General features: G+C 43.5%; 1 protein-coding gene across 2 annotated transcripts in view; it reads right to left on the minus strand.

Annotated features, from left to right (window-relative positions):
• LOC306923672 (carbohydrate sulfotransferase 8-like) overlaps positions 1-20,491 on the minus strand; it is a 133,593-nt gene that overhangs the window by 102,217 nt on the left and 10,885 nt on the right. Inside the window, exons 1-2 of one of the 2 annotated variants that reach the window (XM_079501901.1) lie at positions 18,308-18,369; positions 5,442-5,676 (exon numbers count right to left, since the gene is read on the minus strand). In XM_079501901.1, the coding sequence (XP_079358027.1) occupies positions 5,442-5,613 (172 nt within the window). In that variant the 5' untranslated portion in view covers positions 5,614-5,676; positions 18,308-18,369. Of the gene's footprint in view, positions 1-5,441; positions 5,677-18,307; positions 18,370-20,491 lie in introns of those variants that run through there. The other variant, XM_079501900.1, reaches the window with a different exon arrangement.

The raw sequence follows: 20,491 nt of genomic DNA on the forward strand, positions 1-20,491 counted from the left end.
TTTTATGCTGTTATAATGTTATATTGATCTGTGAAATGTAATTTAGGAACTCAACCATTTCCAATTTCCTTTAACTGCTTTTCTTTCTTTCGATCCCCATCACATAATATTATTCTACTTAATCCATTTTGGGCGGGGACCCCTTTTGGTGTTAGCATTACGTTAAGCTTTAGCTATTGAAAAATAGCAGATATACTATATATACAAGCTAGAGTGGCGCGCTACGAGCTTGTACGTCTGCTATTTTTGAAAAATCGAAGAACGACATAGCTTTTTCAGAAAACTGTCAGGATGTAGAAGACATTTTTAGAATCTGATCTCAGGTCAAAATGGGTTAAATGAGGTACGGCACTGCAACAACCCCATGCTTCTGAAAGAGTGCTTAACTACAAAAATATACACATGCCCCCTCATTTCCATTCTGTTGGAATTCATCTACATTTTCTCAATAACTGCACCAACGATAATTCAGACTTTAAAGCTAATACCTAAGCCTAGCTCATTGTGTATATTCAATGCCAAAATAAATACCAATTCCCCCAAAAGGCCACTCGGTTTGATATTGCCCATGTGTATGAGACAGTAAGTGGCATAAACCCGGCTCTGGAAATGACTCTGCTCAGGAAATTGACTGTCACCAACTGTGGACACTCACATGGAAATCACAGAATCCACCTCACCTCACCTCACCTTACAAACAAGTAAGACGCGTGAACACGGGAAGCGAACGCAGCTGTCGTGGCAGTCTGACACACACACACATACACACACAGAGCTTTTTTCCCCTCTTTTTTGTTATTTTTTTCTTTTTTTAAAGTTTTTTCTTTTTTTAAAGTTTTTTTTTTAAGTTAAGTTTTTTTTAAGTTAAGTTTTTTTTTAAGTTAAGTTTTTGTGTGTGTGTGTGTGTGTGTGTGTGTGTTTTGTGTGTGATACAGCTGCGCCCTCTGGTGGCGGGCCGGTGGTGTTACAGCGTGACACACACACACACACAGACAGACTGACACACAGACAGACAGACAGTTTAGGCCAGCTTCTATAGTTAGTGCTCACTACGTTCGCAACCAGGCACATTCTTTGCACATCCTGAAAAACTAAGTTCACCTATATATACTACTAAAGTGCAGCCACTTTCGGTCGGCTGGTTGGAAGATACGGTCCCTGATCAACTGATGGAATTGGAATGGACTTGTATCAGGACTTGTTTACTGCTGAATACGACCAACATGAACATTACATTACGTCGTTCTACAATTCACCGTGAGGGGAACACGAGTTCTATTACTTTTTCCACCGTCAGTTCAAATCTATCCAGTCAAGTCTGAGCCACAGTTACCGCACCTGAAAACAAGATGTTGCAATGTCACCCTCTGTCAGCCACAAAACAAGGCCTCTGTTAGGCTTTGTTATATTAGGATATAAAGGCACTGCAGAAGAACAAGGAAAACAACCACAACCAAGTTTGACGAAAGAAGGAGCAAATGGATTACAATTACAAAAACAGAATGACACCAAGAAACGTTATAGGACATAGTGGGTTAAAATCAGTGGTGGAAAGTAACTAAGTACTTTTACTTAAGTACTGTACTTAAGTACAATTTTGAGGTATTTGTACTTTAATTGAGTATTTCCAATTCCCAGTACTTTTACTTCTACTCCACTACATCTCAGAGCCAAAATTTGTACTTTTACTTCACTACAATTATTTGAAAACTTTAGTTACTAGTTACTTTGGCGATTTACACTTTGATTAGAAAACCACTTCAACCCTATACATTTCGGCCTGTACTTTTACTTGTAACGAAGTAGTTCTAAGTAGTTCGAAGTAGTTCTAAATTGCAGTATTGGTACTTTTACTTAAGTAAAACAATTGAGTACTTTTTCCACCACTGGTTAAAATAATACAGTGCATATATTTGCATAAGAGAGATAATAACTAGGTAAAACTACAAATTAATTTTCAGAAAATAAATCTGAAAAGACATAACAAAAAAAACAAATAGAAAAACTGTAAAACAGACTGTTCTCCAAACAATGGAAGTATAGCAATTTGGCAATAAATGTGTCAACTAACGGTGGACCACCTGCCAAAGTGGTTGGCAGCGCATGCTAACACACACCAGCCACAGCACAACATTTAGCAGCATTTGGCCGGCGGTTGGTGGTAATAATTTCCCATGCTGTTCCGCACAGCATGGGCTACTACTGACTGTGTCTGTGCAATACTGACCACAAGAGAATAAGTAAATACAGTAAATACAAAGAAAACGAGTGTAAACTGAGACACATTTGATCTTATTGCACCTGTTGAGGCCGTACTACAGACAGATATAGGCCTCACTCACACGGTCGCTGCAGATTGATGTATGCTTGCTGTATACAAAGGGTGTGACACAGCTTGCCCCAATGCATTTCCAATGGGAGTCACATCCTCAAACCATGTGACTTCCATTGGAAATGCATTGAGGCGGCCATGATACTCACAGCATTCATACAGCAAGCATGCAGCAATGCATTAAAGGTCTGAGTGAGGCCATACCGTACTCCAAACAGATAGACAGACATACATACTATACTGTACATACAGACATACACACACACACACACGGCCAGTAATTGGAGTGGTCAGGCGCCGCTCCAAAAAGTATTTATACTTGACAGAAATCAGGCAAAGTTTGCTGATTCTAATACGATGCTGGCTATTCGCCACCTAACCTTATAACCACCTAAAATCTACTTCATACTTACAGCAGCCGACTACAAGCTCTCAAACCACATCACGTTGCGATGCATTGAGAGCGTGTAGATTGGCTATTTTGTTTGGCTATAATCTATTATACAATTGAAAAGGTGTGCCCAAAAAGCTGTGCGCACGCACAGGAACAAAAGGCACCAGCTACTACGTCACTGACACACTGCAACACACACTGCAACAACCCACTAAACACACTAACACGTCACAGACTTACCCTCCGCGTCGATCCGCGGCTATCTCCTCATGTCGCGCAGCACGCCCACACTCAACACCACCCGCGTAATAATTGTCATTGCACTGCCACTAAAGCCGGCTCCCGTCCAGACTCACAAACAATATCAATATCAATAATAAACACAAACACGCCACAAGCACCGACACCCCCGCCTAATTTGTTGCCACGTCTATGAAAACAAGCACAGAAAAAATGCCATTCAACACGCTACTTACACACACTACCACTCGCTTACAATATGCGGACCTGGCAACACTACATTCCCTCTCCCATTTGCTCAAAGCCCACCACGTGACCCACACACACATACCAAAAGTAGAAGAAGAAGAACAAACACCGCACACACTGATTCTAACTTGGACAGTTAAAATAATGCAAACACGACCGCGTCGACACCTGGCGTGGTACAAGCAGGACGAACCGAGGCGCATATATGGATAAGAACAACAACACCAACACTACACGCACACGCGCGCGCTGCAACAACGCGCTGCCTGCAACAACAAACAGCTACGTACAGTGTGTGTGTGTGTGTGCGTGCGTGCGCGGGGGGGGATTTTGGATCGCCTCGCGATGCAGCGCAAATGGCACTACACTACACAGGGCTCGACAGTGCGACTAGGTACTCGCATTTGTGACTTAAAATATCACCGTGCGAGTTGTAAAATTCACTTTGTAGCACCGGTGCGACTACAGAATCCGATCTTTAAAGCTAAACGTTGCGCAGTTTACATCCAAAAGAATGTGTCACTCTCTCGGTTCTGCACCGCTGCTGGAGAAGTATAGCACTGTCGAAGGCAGCGCAACTAATCCCCCCCCCCCCCCCCACACACCCCAGAGAGGGAGGAGAGAAGAGAGCGAGAGAGAGAGAGAGCACACACGTCTTCACCCCAGAGAGAGAGAGAGAGAGAGAGAGAGAGAGAGCACACACGTCTTCACCCCAGCGAGGGAGGGAGACAGAGAGAAAGGGAGAGAGATAGAGAAAGAGAGAGCTTTCCAGTCCTTACATTTTTACTCAAATTGACCAGCAGAAAAGTGAGCAAACTAGAATCCACATTGTTAGACAAAGTAGTGTGCCCTGAAACTTTCTTGGAAATGTGCATGTTGCCTGCAGTGGCAGCCAGCCGCGATGTAAGATGAGCCTGTGCATTTCACGGTTTTCACCCTATATAACTTGAACGCATAGGCAATCAAGTCAAGACCATTAATTAATGACAGCTGTGCAGGGGTGACGATTGCGTGATGCTTCTATGTACAGGATTCTATAGGTCACCACTTTTGGTGTGACACACACACGGCTTCTGTTTACAATGCGTTGTCAACACGTGCTGAGTTGACAAAGATTGACAGATTTACGAGAAGACTGATAGTTTATCCTTTAGTAATTAGGCTGTGGCAGTATTCACACTAGGCTACTTTTTGATTTATTGGGATTGGCAATTTGGGGAAAGGAGGAGGAGGAGGTGATCAAGCTCCACAAGACCACATTATTGGTAGGCTCAAGGCTGCATTTATTTTCCTTTTTTTTCCTCTCGAGGGTGCATGGGATTATGTGAGCCCCTCCAGCAGGCTAGGGAGCCCCGCTCAGGTTAGCGGAAAATGACCGCGGGGTGCGGGTTGCCAGGTTTTTTTATAAGTAAAATATTACAAAAATAAAAATGCTAAGCGTCGAGCCCTGACACTACACTAATAACAACAATAATATCAACGGTACAGAGAACAGTACAGTACACATGACTACAGTACAGTACAGAAAGAAAGCTCACATCAGAATATTAATCCATGTAATAATAATACTAATAATAATAAAAAATAAGAACACAACACTAATAACAACTATAATATCAACAGTACAGTTGATCAGAATATTAATCCATGTAATAATAATAATAATAATAATCATAATAACAGTATACTGTTCCTGCGCCTTGCCATGCTCGCTTTCATACACAAAACCAAACAAGGTCACTCAGCCAGCTTGGCAACTTTGCGCTTTCCAAGCAAATGCATAAATTAAAACATCATGGGTTGCCATTGCCTTCTTCCCATTTGCGTATCGCATGGCGCTAGGATGAGCGGGCCGAAGGCCCGCGAAATTCTAGTAAGTAACGTTTGAAAATGTTCGACTAAATTACATGACAAGAATATAGGGCCGCCAGGTTGAGAGCGGTTACGCCTAATTTATACTCCGAACAACTGATCTTCGATGCGTTCTCACAGTACGTTTTAACAGCGGGCGACAGCCAGACGAAATCGTCGCCCGAAAATATATAAATAATTCATCTTTTCGGGCGATAGCGGGCGATTTGGCGATGTGTCGGCTGATGCTCGCCCCCACTTAAAACGCACTGTTAGACCGATTTTCGGCATGTGATGGCCGGCATGTGATGGAAGTATAAAATGAACTTATGAGCTTAACTCCACACAGAGTATACGGACAGGACAGCCACTGACCTGGGGTCTGCTGCTGGACGTGCATCTCGGAGAGGTCCTGGAGGCGGACGAGGAGGAGCAGCGAGCCGGCTCCCAGCAGCAGGAGGAACCACAGGGAGCAGTACAGGGAGCAGGGCAGCTTCATGGCCACCAGCAGCAGCCTCTTCCCTCCGCCCTGCACGCAGCGCAACATCCAGAGGCCGCCCTAGAACAGTAGTCCGCCTGGCTCATCCCACTGCAGCCCAGCCTGCGCAGACTGTGGAAAAGAAAGTATAACAGTATAACAATGTGAAATAATGTATATGCTTAGTGTTTTATACTGCGGTGTTTTACTGTGGAAAATATCTGATCTATTAACCCATTTAGGCCTGACTTCTAAATCCTGACAGTTTTCTGAAATACCTTATGTTTCTAGGCCTATATCACTCAATATTTCATGTCAAGGACTCCAAAAATGCCTGGGCCATGGCTCAATGGTCCAGGCACCAGTGTGCCGCGGGTTCGACTCCCGATCCCGACGGCCTTTACTGCATGTCTTCCCCCCCTCTCTCTCCCCCATTTCCTGTCAGCCTACTGTCTGTCCCTCCATAAAAAATATAAAATAAAGGCGAAAGCCACACAAAAAAAACATTAAAAAAAAAAAAAAGGACTCCAAAAATTATATGTAATTCAAAAATATAATTCTCAAAATATGTTGTTCCAGGGGCACCCCCAGAAGCAAAGATTTGAGTTCAAACCGGTCGCTCTGAAAGAATATTCCAAGGTTTGCGCCACATTTTCACGACCTACAAGCTCGTAGCGCGGCACTCGGTGCCGTGCTATGAGCTTGTAGATTTTAAATATTGCTTAAAACACCAAAATGGGTTCCCGCCTAGAATGGGTTAAGCTCACGACGCACTGTGAGCTCGTAGCCGGCAAGAAATCAGTCTAGAGAAGTCAGGCTGGAGGCTCTCTGTGGTGAGGTAGTAGAACAGGGGTTCTCAACGTTTTTTGGATGGGGGACCCCCCAGAAATGCTTTGGCCATGTCTCGCGATCTCAGGCCCGACCCCCTTCCCACTCCCAATCAGTGGTGGAAAGTAACTAAGTACTTTTACTTAAGTACTGTACATAAGTACAATTTTGAGGTATCTCAGAGGCAAAATTTGTACTTTTACTTCACTACAATTATTTAACTATATAACTTTAGTTATATAGTTACTTTGGAGATTTTAATTTTGATTAGAAAACATACATTAACCACTTCAACCCTATACATTTCGGCCATTTGAAAATAGCCGATCTACAAGCTCACAATGCGTCGCGTTACGACGCATTGTGAGCTTGTAGATCTGCTATTTTCAATAGATTTTGTACACAGTTTGAAGTTGTGAAATGGGACATTCTGCAATATGAGTACTTTTACTTTTAGTACTTTAAGTACATTTTGATGCCGATACTTTTTTACTTTTACTCAAGTACATTTTTTAATTCTGTACTTTTACTTGTAACGAAGTAGTTCTAAATTGCAGTATTGGTACTTTTACTTAAGTAAAACAATTGAGTACTTTTTCCACCACTGCCCCCAATACAAATTAGCCACTACAATAACCTTTAGTTTATGCATGTACTATGTGTACTACTGTATATGTAAATGCTTTTCAATCGCTTTTCCTAATTAAGTTTACCGTGGCCTTTATAGCTATATGTACTATGTTCCCATGCACTTATGGAATTGCCTTTTGTTTTGGATATATTGTTCTGTTCTGACATTTTTTATATAATGCTTTTCCTTCCTTTTATTTTTTATATTTTGCTTTCATTTATCTCCCTATCCTCTTCGTTTTGCCTCTATGTATGTTTTTATGTGAAGCACTCTGGTTCGACCTCGGCCGTTGGAAATGTGCTATACAAATAAAGTTTGATTTGATTTGATTTGAGATGTACATGGACCATAACACTCTCTAGTCTAGAGTCTATAGACTCGTACGGTCTGTTCTTCAGTGTTCCTGTTGCATTGAATCAAAAGTAGCAAGTAAGAATGAGACGGTTCCATACAACAACATACATTCCTGTACAGAGGGTATGCACAGGGGCGGCCTTAGGGATCTGGAGGCCCGTTTCAAGATCAAATATGAGGCCCCCATATATATCTATCACATATTCTGTTGATACAGCCGTATTGATACAAATCGTTTGGACTGTTCTATATCGCGCACAGCCATTACTCTCGACAATTACGCAGCAACAACACCTCTCCTCGCCCTGTCGTCCCTTCACAATAAAGTGTCTCCCCTTTACCTCGAGTGGCAAATCGAGGGGCAAAGTGACTTGGCAAAGTGAGTTTAATGTCGTTTAATGCAATCAGATAGGACTTTTCTGTTTGGATGTATGGACTGTCAAGGCCAGAAAGTAGTTTTTGTTGACACTCTGTAGGCATTCCCGACCGTACAACTCCCGGGTATGATGATGATGTCACGCGCATACCCTTGTTGTACTCGGCAAGTATAAGTGATTCTTGGAAGGGGAATACATCGGGACGGAAGAAACAAACCGCCAGGCCTGGGCCGTGGCTCAGCGGTCCAGGCACCTTGGCCGGTAGCCCGAGCCTGGCAGTGTGCCGCGGGTTCGACTCCCGATCCCGACGGCCTTTACTGCATGTCACTCCCCCATCTCTCTCCCCCATTTCCTGTCAGCCTACTGTCTGACTGTCCCTCTATAAAAAAAATGTAAAATAAAGGCGAAAGCCGAAAAAGAAAAAAATAAACAAACCGCCACAGATGTGAAACATGAAAACACAACTGGGGAGGTGGAGGAAGGGTGGAAGGGTTTGACAGGAGAAACGCTGGTAACGCTCTGCTGTGGCCCTAGCTCAGCTAAAAGCAAATGGATTCCTGACCTGTGCATCATGACACGTGAACCTTGTGAGATTGTGTGAAGACAGGGACAGCTGTACTACTGACAACAACATATTTACAGTTGGAGGCCATCGATATTGTCCTTTTCTTTTTGCTGAGGTTTGCGTGATCTGCGCAAAAGGACAGTTAACCCATTTTGGGCGGGAACCCCTTTTGGTGTTTTAAACATGTTATAATTTAGCTATTGAAAAATAGCAGATCTACAAGCTCATAGCGCGCCACCGAGTGGCGCGCTACGAGCTTGTAGGTCTGCTATTTTTGATTTTTTAAATTTTTGAGGTCAGGCCTAAATGGGTCAAATGATAAGGGACAATATCGGTGGCACCCAACTGTATGAAGCTTATCCACTAACCGACGGAGAATCTCTGAGAAGAAAGACAGACAGCTGGCAACGATACGATAGAGACTTTAAACAAACAAAATGCAAATACATCTCTAGGCTCATTTAATAAGAACATTAACACAGCATTTTGTTTTTGTACGACTGATGGGAAGGCTAAATTGCCTTTGCTGTTGTGGCTGCATCGTATGGATCTTCCAGACGCTACTGAGTTCCCTAACGCTGAGTGTAAAATTAATAAAGTGTAAATATGTGTTGATTACTGTGTGAGAGTGCAATCATCCGATCCACTAAGCAACTCAAAACAAGGGTGAATACCAACCACTTGCCATTTTTTTGGCAAATCATTTGGAGGCGCTACCCACACGTTTAGCTGTATTGCTCATCCTTACAAGCTATACCTCATTGTAAAGGATAATCTGCATAATTACACAACTTTGGTTTGTCTTGTTCCGTCCACCTAGCCCTCGTCAAAGTAACTCTTTCACAGACCTCTTATCTTCTGCACCTAATCCAGGAGTTGCAAGGCTTGCTTCCTAATCCTAGCTAAGGGGCACCACACGCTCTTTGACGGCTGACTGAGGCCAAAGTGGCTCAAAATGATGATACAATGGCTTGCTAGAAGACCCGGAGACGTCAATGCAAACCACAAGAGTAAACCAGCGTAATGATACATGACAGTCAGGGATATAAACCACGGCCAACACGGACGGAGGCAGCGTGAAACACATGGTGCACATGGACACGGAGCAATGCTTCAGTCTGTCTAGAAAGAGATGCTTACTGTACTGCGTGCGTGCGTGCGTGCGTGCGTGCGTGCGTGTGTGCGTGCGTGCGTGCGTGCGTGCGTGCGTGAGAGCACACACACACACACATATACGTGAACACATACGCATACTGTAATGTGCATTAGTGTATGCATTTCCACATGTTTACTCTCCATGAGATCCAGGAGAGAAGATGTTGCTGACTGCAGCCTTCCTGTTCCCCTAGAGACCAGACAGCAGCAGCTGTTCCTCTGCGAGCCTGCTCAAACAGCCTCTCTCAGCAGGTGCAGCTAGCCGGGGAACTTAGCGGCTCAGGCACAAGCACACATACTGTAGGCACGCGTCACATGCAGGCACGCTCAAATTAAAAAAACGCACACAAAGACACGCGTGGCTTGCGTACGGACACAAACACACACACACACGCACGCACGCGCGCGCACGCACGCACGTACGCACACGTTTCTACTTACAGTATAGGATTGAATTGTGTGTGCAATAGGGCATGTTCTCGATTGATCCACTATATCTCTCCCAACACACTGTGTGCACAGTTAAAGGGTGTTCATAATTTAGACGTCAGGTTGGGAAGGACAGAGTCACAGACAGACAGACAGACAGACAGACAGACAGACAGACAGACAGACAGACAGACAGACAGAGGCTGGCCTTGTGATGATGATATGAGCAGCTTCAAACCAGGCAAATGCAAACATGAATGGAGGAATGGCTGCTGCGCTCAGCACTCTTAGAAATAGTTTGACCAATTAAAAAGCAATGCAGAAAGGAGGCAACCAGGTGGCTCAACTGTCTGCCACAGAGACGCAGATCTAATTATGTACATTGCGGGTTTCATTCTGGCTCAAGGCCAAATCCCTTATCGTTGCCCTTTTTGAGTGGTGTAAACCACTCCTACGACTGTTAGTTTACGTGTCTGTCTGTCTGTCTGTCTGTGCTCAAAAAATGAGCATGGTTGCTACGGTCACCCAGTTCACCCGGGTGTGATTTCATTACGTCAGACATTACGTCAGACCACAGCTGATCAGGCTATATAAGACCTTACACCACTCAGTTCACATGGGTGTGATTTTTTATATATATATAGATGCTAGTTACAGTATACTATGCAGATATATACTGTGTACAGTGTGTTGATTATACTTGTTCAGATATGTTGTTGTTTATTTAGATAGACATTTTGTTTGCTTGACCACAAATACAAAGGATATTATTTAGATAGGGGGCAGACAGAGTTTAAATCTATAAGCACGGGTGGGTATATTGATATTCCTGCTGGGCATTGCTGCCTGCCACACCTAAATGGTGCCCCTACTACAGAATTGGCCACCTGCAGGGTTGTCAGCCGGGAGGGAGTCGTACCCTTCACTGATGTTTTGCTAGCTGTAAATCCCGGAACATCTTGAAGTGGTGGAGCAGGGAGCAAGGGATGTCTTCCTGCCACTCCCTGCTCAGAGGATCAGTGTTCTCCCCACACTTGTACTTGTGTGTATGTTGTGGAATGAGTCCCAGCAGCCACAGCGGCCCGCTGAGCTGCTGCTCTGGATGAGAGCATCTGCTGCTAGCCTGCTGCTACGTGCCTAAATTGTGTTTATTACAAAGCTCCCTCAGGTAAATTTTTCAAAGTATTTTCAGCAATGGGATAATTATTATTTTGGTTGGTAGACCTTGTCTTATATAAGGGGTGTGTGCACCCCATGCCTTAAAGGGACACTATAGAACGATTCTCAACAATATATATTCTATATCATCTATACGATGTATACATTACAACATATACTAGGGATGTGCCGATGAGACTTTTTGGCCAATATCGATATCCGATATGATTAATGGCCATTCCAGCCTGTCAAAGTGGGCAGGGGTTAGGTGGGTTCGGGGAGTGAGGCCAAGTAGTAGCCTGACCAGTTTGTTTTGGGAAGTCTGAAGCATATTGTTTTAAGGGCCTTTGAGGTGCTGTGGTACCAGGAGGTGCATGCATAGTCGAAGAAACCTTGTACGAGAGCTCCTGTTCTTCAAGGTGTTTTTGTTGACCAGTGAGGAGATCCTGTATAGGAATCTTGTTCTTTGGTTGACTTTTTTGATTACATTGGTGGCCATTTTATCACCGGAAAGATTTGCCTCCAGGATGGAACCTAGGTAGGTAATTTCATCTTTTCGTGTGATAATATTGTCACCCACTCTAACCAAGAAGCCATCTGCCTTGCTGAGATTACTATTTGATCCAAAGAGAAATATGGATTCAGTTTTTCCCAGGTGTAAAGATTATCAGCGAGCCAGGTGCAGATTCTACCGAGTTCAGAGCTGAGGGCCAAACCTGCAGTTTGTTTCTGTCCGAGGCCAGCAGTGCTGAGTCATCTGCAATCAGTCACAAGCTGATGTCATGTCGTTTACATATAAGGAACAGTAAAGGCCCTAGTATGCTTCCTTGTGGAACGCCACAGCTCACTGGGAGGGGGGGGGGGCAGTGTTCCATTCACCTCCACGATCTCTTCTCTCCCCTCCAGGTAGGATTGCATCCAGCTCACTCACGTGCTATCAAAACCAATTGCTTTTAGCTTATTAACCAGTATGGAGTGGTTCACAGTGTCAAAAGCCTTCGCAGTATTCGCAGTATTTTGCCAGCATCCACCTCGTGTTTGATGTGGTCGCTCAAATAGAGGAGGCATGGCATGTGTCAGTGGAGTGGGATGTTCTGAAGCCAGAGTACATTCATTTTTTTGTGGCAAGATACTTTTCAACCTGTTCATACACTATTTTTTTCACTTTCGAGATAGAGCTAAGAATAGAAATAGGGTGGTATAGTAAGTTGCCGGGTCTAATTTGCTCCCTTTCTTGTGCATGGGGGTTACTTTGGCCAGCCTGTATTGCTCCTAACCACTGCTACCTCCCAAATGATGTTAACATTCTGTATTCAAGGCATAAAAAAAAGGTAAATCTCAAATGTAATACACTTCACTCCACAACAAGCTGAATTTAATTAGAAGACTTAATTAGGTGTATGGAAATGCAGACATGCACAAGCACAACCAACAGCAACAGCGTCCCTTATGAGCAAACACGGACGCTGTGTCAAGATGACAAATTATAATCAAATCTATAACATACAATACACTCCTGTAATTGGAGAGAGTTGATTCCAAGGACAATGTGTGCTATATAAACATATCAGTGCAAGCTGTGGGAACATACAGACTAGTATATGGCTGGTTAATTCCTGCTTGTCAACACATCCCTAGTTTTAGTTCAGCCCTGAGCCTCCTCCACACATCTGCTGTTATTTCCATGAAAACAGATGAGAAGCGTGGAGGTCTATAGTAGGCCACAGGGCAGCTCTGCACTGAAAAGAAAACATTCTATTGATTCACTGACTGCAGCCTCCAACCCTCTTTCGAGATTCCTCACATCCAATAGCCATTAAAAAAAAGTTTTGTGGAAGCTTAGACAGACAGTGAATCTTCTTCTCAAGCACTATTATCTGCAAATCAATAGTGTTTTTTTTTCTCCTTCGTTCCACAAAAAACAGTTTGACTTCGTGGGGCAACTGAAGGAATGCATGATTTGTCTATAATGACGACTCTCGCTATGTGTTTACTTGGAGAGTTTGCAACTCTCCACTGTGTCCATCCTTTAGCACTTGGCACTGGGAGGCATACTATGGTCCGACGGAGCATTGGTTCGACATGCGTCCGCACCTCGGACTAGCGCCTGCTCCCGTGCTTGCGGTTATGGTTAGGTTAGGGTTTGAGTAGCCTCGGAAACCCAGACGTTTTTATTTCCAGGGAGAAAAAAAAGTCTGGGTCCGAGTCCACTTCAATTTGGCATAGAGTAGCGCAAACGTCAATCACTCTCTGCTGATTTCTGATCGCCTGCACCTTTGTTAAATTGACGCACACACACACACCCGTACACACACTCTCTCTCTGTCGCTCTAAGTAATTAGTCTCATGTCGCGCAGCTGCGCATAGTTTCTCCCGGCGGATCCTGTCGGGAGCTGCCTATGCCATAGAAAGCATAGGTGAGTTCCAGGCTAGGGTTTGAGGTGGGTTGTCGTGTTTCGGACCAATGACTAGTCGGACCAAACACATTCACTCCTTGGCACTATGTTGGCAGCATATTTAATAGCATACAGTAACTAGTCTGTATAAGGTATATGTAGCCTTTATGTTGCATTTCTCTTTCACCATTTTTAATTTCTAATAATTTGAAATTCATTCATCACATTTTCTTGCCATATTATTATCAAATGATACCAAATCAGTCATATATTATTTCCGCCAGGCAGGATCATGGCCGCACGGCATGGCCGGAGACAACGTTTATGTCTATAAGTCTGTTTCTTGTAGCCTATTGTATTTGTTTGAAACGGATAACAATCCCTTAAAACTCAAGTCATCATCATCATTTGTTTCGACCGCGGTCGAGATCATGGATTCCACAATGCTACGCCAGACTTCCCGGTCCTTCATTGCCACCCCCAGTTCCTGCCTACTGAAGCATGTGTCCCTAGCGATGACATCAGGTAACGACAGCTTTCTACCTCTGGTCCGCCCCAAGGCAGGACTCCAGAGAAGAAGGGAAGATATAACCTCATTGTCAGCTCTGTAGAAAAACTCAAGTAAGGAAGCTTTTATAAATAACACTCACCGTCCTACACACATAAGCAAGGCAAGTTGCAGCAATAATATTCCATAACCAGGGAGAGAAATGAACACCAGATCCAACTCAGGTGGCGAATGTGTCATTTGACATGCATTGTGATCAGGCAATTTAATTAATTTGCCTAACAAAGTAACGTACATATTATCAGTTACAAAAAGCTATACCAAGGAAATGAGAAGAATGGGGTGGCAGTTGCTCAGGGGTAGAGTGGCAAGGTTCCCAGTTCGATCCCGGGCTCCCACAGAGTTAGTGTCGAAGTGTCCTTGAGCAAGACTCTGAACACAGGGATGTCACATCTGAAGGAGGGTGGGGGGGGATGTTGAGCGTGCGTGGGGGGGCCTGCGCCGAATTTGGCGTTTTGTTTATTTATTTTGTTCTTTGGATAAAAGCGCTGTATAAATTCACCATGTACACCACACACACACACACACACACACACACACACACACACACACACACACACACACACACACACACACACACACACACACACACACACACACACACACACACACACACACACACACACACACACACACACACACACACACACACACACACACACACACAAGCACCTATACCACACAGTAGGACTTGGCTACCACCACGCCTGTCCCTGTGCATTCCATTCTCCACCTGTTATTTTGCTATCGAGTGAGTGTTGGTTGTTTTAGGCCTGAAATCTAAGCCTTCCTCTTCTTCTCTGGTACTGATTGCTTTTCCCTGTAGTTCAGACAAAGGTTTTAGAATTGATAGTCTCCACTCCATGTTCCCTTCCGTAATCAATGTTAATTCACTTTTTGTCTGGTTGATGCACTACAGTATAGCTGCATTGATTATTCGACAGATTGGCCAGATAGTCACCGTCTCCACACCATAGCGCAAAACATTCTTAAGCTGCGCACTTCTTAAGCTGCGCGCAGCTTAAATTCCGAGTTTTTAGACAGCTGGTGGATGGAAAAGAAGCTCCACCTCCGCGGAAGACTTGAGCGGAGGAGAGCGTTTCCGGGAATCTGGCCGTCGCGCAAGAATTCCGCGGAGGTGGAGCTTAATTTCCATCCACCAGCTGTCTAAAAACTCAAGCTTTAAGCTACGCGCAGCCGAGAACGTGCGCAGCTCTTTTGACCGTGTGGCAGCACCTACAGTATGGCACAGCATGTGAAAAGAATCAAGATGATGATCCCCTTGATGTTGCTGGTTGTGGATACACTGTAGCTGGGCATTGAACACAGGACGGTATCCTGGCTGCCGGTCAACGATCAAATCCCATCAGAACTTTTCTTCCGTGCCTCCGCCTCCCTTTTGTAATCTCCCTCCCACTAACCGGCGTCGCTCTACTAACCCTTCTAAAATCAGGGGTCTTCAAGGCAAGGAAGGACCCATTAGCAGAGAGAGAGAGAGAGAGAGAGAGAGAGAGAGAGAGAGAGAGAGAGAGAGAGAGAGAGAGAGAGAGAGAGAGACGAAGCAGGGACCCCCACATAGCTCACCATATTTAGCTGATTGTCTCATCAGTGTCAGAGGATATTCATAAAATCTGGGAATACATTTCTCACCAAGAATGTTCTTCACCAATGTGTTTGTAAAGGTGTCTACTGTCTACTAACATATCCCACATTGGTTTCTATTCAACCACCCTATTGGAATTTTTTACAGCTGCTGAAAGTTGGGGTACCATCAACAACCAATATACCAGTAAGGCAAAATGTTCTAAATTTCATTATGCTTTAAGTAGCATGTGTCATGTCAAATCTATAGGGGTTTTTCATGATTCCGAATCCATTCCAAGCATTAGTTTTGCACGAAAAACACTCCTTGGGCTAAAAACGGCCATAGCCGTCATCATAAATGTGATTAGGTCAACACATTTGGGCACATTTGGGCAAGTGGCTATGGCCAAATTTAGGCCAAAGAGTGTTTTTCGTGCAAAAGTAAAGCTTGGAATGGGTTCAGAATCATGAAAACCCCCTAGTTTGACCCCTAGTTTGGCCATAGACCCCCTATGTTTCTGTATCTCTCCGTAGTATTCCAAAAATGTCCTGAAGTCATATTAACAATTCATGATTAATGTGCAGTGTAATAGAACTCACACAACACACAATCAAGCTCTTTGTTCGGACTCTCAATCTCTTTCATTAGAATGAACTATATAGCCTGCATGCCACCATTGGCATGCAGGCTATAAATTAAAAGCATTTGAGCATTTGATTTGAACAGTATGCCAACAGTACTCTCACTCATAGTGGATTATGATTACTATGCAAGCGCATAGATTTGGTCTCAACATTTATAGGGGCACAACAACCCACCCCAATGCATGCTACACACGCGCAGGTCCAAAAGAACACAATCAAAAGCAATGCCTAGTGCTACACTGGAAATGTGCACGAATAATAATAGCTCCAAATCCCTTTGCTCTGTAGAGTCGGTGTTAACTTTTAATGAGTTAACCTTCAAGGACATACGACGGTGCAATCGCAACGTGCCGCGCCGAGGCCTCGATTCCAAGCCGGTAATGTTGGTGATATAATAATAAGTTTTGTCAATGGATGTTCATGGATCGTTTAGCTTGATGCACAGTTTTAACAAAGAAGCTAATGTTCTCCCAAGGAGAAAGGATAATGTCTGATTAGTTAATATCATCACATCATATCATATCTCTCTATATATAGTCGCACGCACGCACGCACGCACGCACGCACACACACACACACACACACACACACACACTGTGTAATGTTCTTAGGGAAACAAGAACAGGCTGTACAGCCTGTAAATAAGCTAAGAGAGACCCCACAAGTGTGCTGTTTGTGAATCAAGCCTCTAAAAATCCTTTACTTGTACTTCTTTGTGGTAAAAGTGCTCAAACTTTATTCTTTCCTGTCTGTCTGGCCGTCCGTCCGTCCGTCCGTCCCCCTTCAATTTCTTTGTTTTCTTTGAAAAATAACACGATGGGAACTATATGCACACAAACAAATTTCACCAACTTTTTTACTTGTAAAACTGTGATGTGACAATAAAGCTGATCCTTAAAGTACCACTTCACCACTTTCCAACCTATCTTCATATAATAGGTCCTCACTAATAATCATGAAAAAATGGCGCAAATATTTTCTACTCGGTCTGTGTCTCATAGGAGGGCTGTGGGCAGTTCAGAAACCGTCTTCCAGTGACATCATCGATGGGGAATACAAGCTAATAGCTAATAGGAACTGCAGGCTTTCTAGTCCTGAAAAGTTGCAATGCGAAAATGGAAGCCATCGTTCTCACAATAATGAAAATCTAAACATTTTTGTAAAAAAATCTTGTTTAAAATAAAACTGCCTAATGATGATGTCACTGGAAGACGGTTTCTAAACTGCCCACAGCCCTCCTATGAGACACAGACTAAGTAGAAAAAAATCGTGTCATTTTATCATTATTTGTTACCTATTATATGAAGATAGGTTGAAAAGTGGTGAAGTGGTCCTTTAACCCATTTTGACCTGAGATCAGATTCTAAAAATGTCTTCTACATCCTGACAGTTTTCTGAAAAAGCTATGTTTCTACTGTATGTCAGTCGTTCTTTGATTTTTCAAAAATAGCAGACCTACAAGCTCGTAGCGTGCCACTCGGGATACTGTCTATCCCTCCATAAAAAAAATAAAAATAAAATAAAGGCCTTCCATCCATAGCTCTATTTCACCAGACTCTTTTGAGGTTTGGGTTCTTTCTAGGTGCGGTCTTACTGGAGAAATAAACCATCTCTACAATGGAAAACTCATAAAACATAACACGATATCCAACCCTAATTCACAGTTTCGTACTATGGCATAATTTCCTCTTGGCAGATGCAAGTATAACCAAAGCCATAATTTGTGTGATGGATAAAAGACACCATTACACAGTTTTATGCCCTGTTGATCTTTTTCAATTTATGTAGCTTATCATGTGTGTGTATAAGTACGCACGCGCACGCACACGCGCACACACACACACGCACGCACGCGCGCGCACGCACGCACGCACGCACACACACACACACGCACGCACGCACGCACGCACACACACACACACACACACACACACACACACACACACACACACACACACACACACACACACACACACACACAGTATAACGTGAACAGTCCAGTTAGAGCTTCCGTCAGTCCCCAAAGCTTCCTAGACTCAACAGTATTGAGTCTGTCAACTATTATTGCCTGACCTCTGACCCCTTCCTGGCTGAGTCTTCTTCACTCAGGCGGAAGGAGGCTTTCTTTTTCATCATGGGTCTGCCAAGGAAACCGTACGCAGCTGAGAGAGGCTGGCGGGCGGGCGGCTGGATTAACATGACAGATGGAGTGCTCACACCGAGATCAATAGCTGTCTGCACCTTCCTCTGTGTGGGCGCAAGTTGGATGTCCGATAACCTTATGGACAAACAGAGCACCCTTTACAAAACGGACGGGTCATGAACGTCATCCATCATCACACACACACACTGCGTCCATGTCCACACACACTAGTGCTGCATCCCCAAGGTGGCTCATCAGCACTCTGAAATAGGAAACGATTGCAAATATTGAACGTGTCGGTTGTGTCAATATTGTGACTACACAGAGGAGCTACGACTTCATATCGGTGAGTCAGCGGGGAGCATTTGGAACTGCCCGCAACACGGAATTATTTGATGTTTTTTTTTCTCGTTTTGATTTGATGGTACTGAATTGGAATGAGATATATAAATAACCCATTTAGGCCTGACCTCGAAATTTAAAAAAAATCTTCTAAATCCTCCAGTTTTGTGAAATAAATATTTTCACGATTTTTCAAAAATAGCAGACCTACAAGCTCGTAGCGCGCCACTCGGTGGCGCGCTATGAGCTTGTAGATCTGCTATTTTTCAATAGCTAAATTATAACATAATGTTTAAAACACCAAAAGGGGTTCCCGCCCAAAATGTGATAAGAACACAGCTGCACATTTCCAACTCCACACATATGGAGACCCAGAAATGTCAGAAAGCATGGTGGCTTTTTTGCAGCAAGCACATTACTCCTTTTGTCTCAAAGAAACAATGAACATATTGGGTGAGATGAGATGCAGCATTCTGTTAAACCCTCTCTGACGTGGTGCTAAAAAAGGGGGCGCTTGTTTGTATGATTATTCTAGGTACATTCTCAGTTATTCCCTTGTGACTAAACTGAAAAAGCAATACAAATTTGAATCATAAAAAAAAGGGGGGCGCTTGTCAATTACTCCCTACAAAAAGCAAGGGAGTAACTGTCATTGTTACTCCTCCCCCCCAATTCCTGATCTAATAGCTGACCCATCTTAAATGTAATGATACGTAGGTATATTGTGTTATTCAAGTTCACGGTATAAACTTTCATACACCTCAGCCACATGCCACTGGAGCACAGATACACATCTAAGGTAGGACATCGAAGGCTGATTTCCGGTAGTACGATTATGGTTTCATCAGAGAATGACAAAGGGATTAATCTACTTAGCTCGAGCTCGAGGGGGGGTGGGGTGTTATGGGCCCCCTTTATTGTGGCGGAGGAGGTGGCTTACGTTACAGTATCGACTCGTCGGATTTACAGATTACATTGCTGATCATATTCCTTTGCCGTCCTTGTATTCAATCACTGCTAGGTCTCATAGTGGGTCAACATATTTCAGTTGGAAATTGGAATATTTCAATAAAGAATACTGAAGCTGACATCGGTGCACTGATATCCCAATTGGAACAGCTATACTGCACGCAAGGCGGCCTTGAGATGGAATGGACATGGATTTCAAATGTCACTCAATACTCTATATCAAAATCCATCCCCGTAGGCGCTTTCTCCACAGAATACACAGACAATTTGGCCATTTTCACAAACACAGCTTACGTACTTTTGCTGTTACTTAGTGAAAGTGTATTGCTGTCGGGAGGAAACCTCATAACTCCATTTTTGAGGTTTTTCCTATTGAACACCCTTTACGTCTGTGTGTTGTTTTTCGAAAATATTGAATGATTGGAAAGTAGTAGAAAATGCTTTGGACAAAACCTCTCAACTACATTGGACCCTCAAACTGTCTGCTAAAGCAGCTGTCTCCACCACCTCTCTCCCTCTCATGGAAGTAATTGACAATAAATAAAGTCACAACACCAACTTTGATGAGGCAGTATTGCTTTGTTTTCCAAATATATGTTTTTCTTAATTTCCTGAAAAATTTACATTTTTCATTTCCTGAAAAATGAACATTTTGGAGTTAGGTGGTTTTCTCCCGACAGCAGAGATATATATGTAATTTCTTGTACTATAGCACCTGAATAAAGCTGCTCCAGTGTCTATGTCTTCTGTATATAGATGACTATTCTCCCTCGATTTCCCCACTGACTGTTAAGACTAAGAAA

The sequence above is a fragment of the Electrona antarctica genome (assembly GCF_951216825.1).
Source record: "Electrona antarctica genome assembly, chromosome: 5".
Taxonomy (NCBI): domain Eukaryota; kingdom Metazoa; phylum Chordata; class Actinopteri; order Myctophiformes; family Myctophidae; genus Electrona; species Electrona antarctica.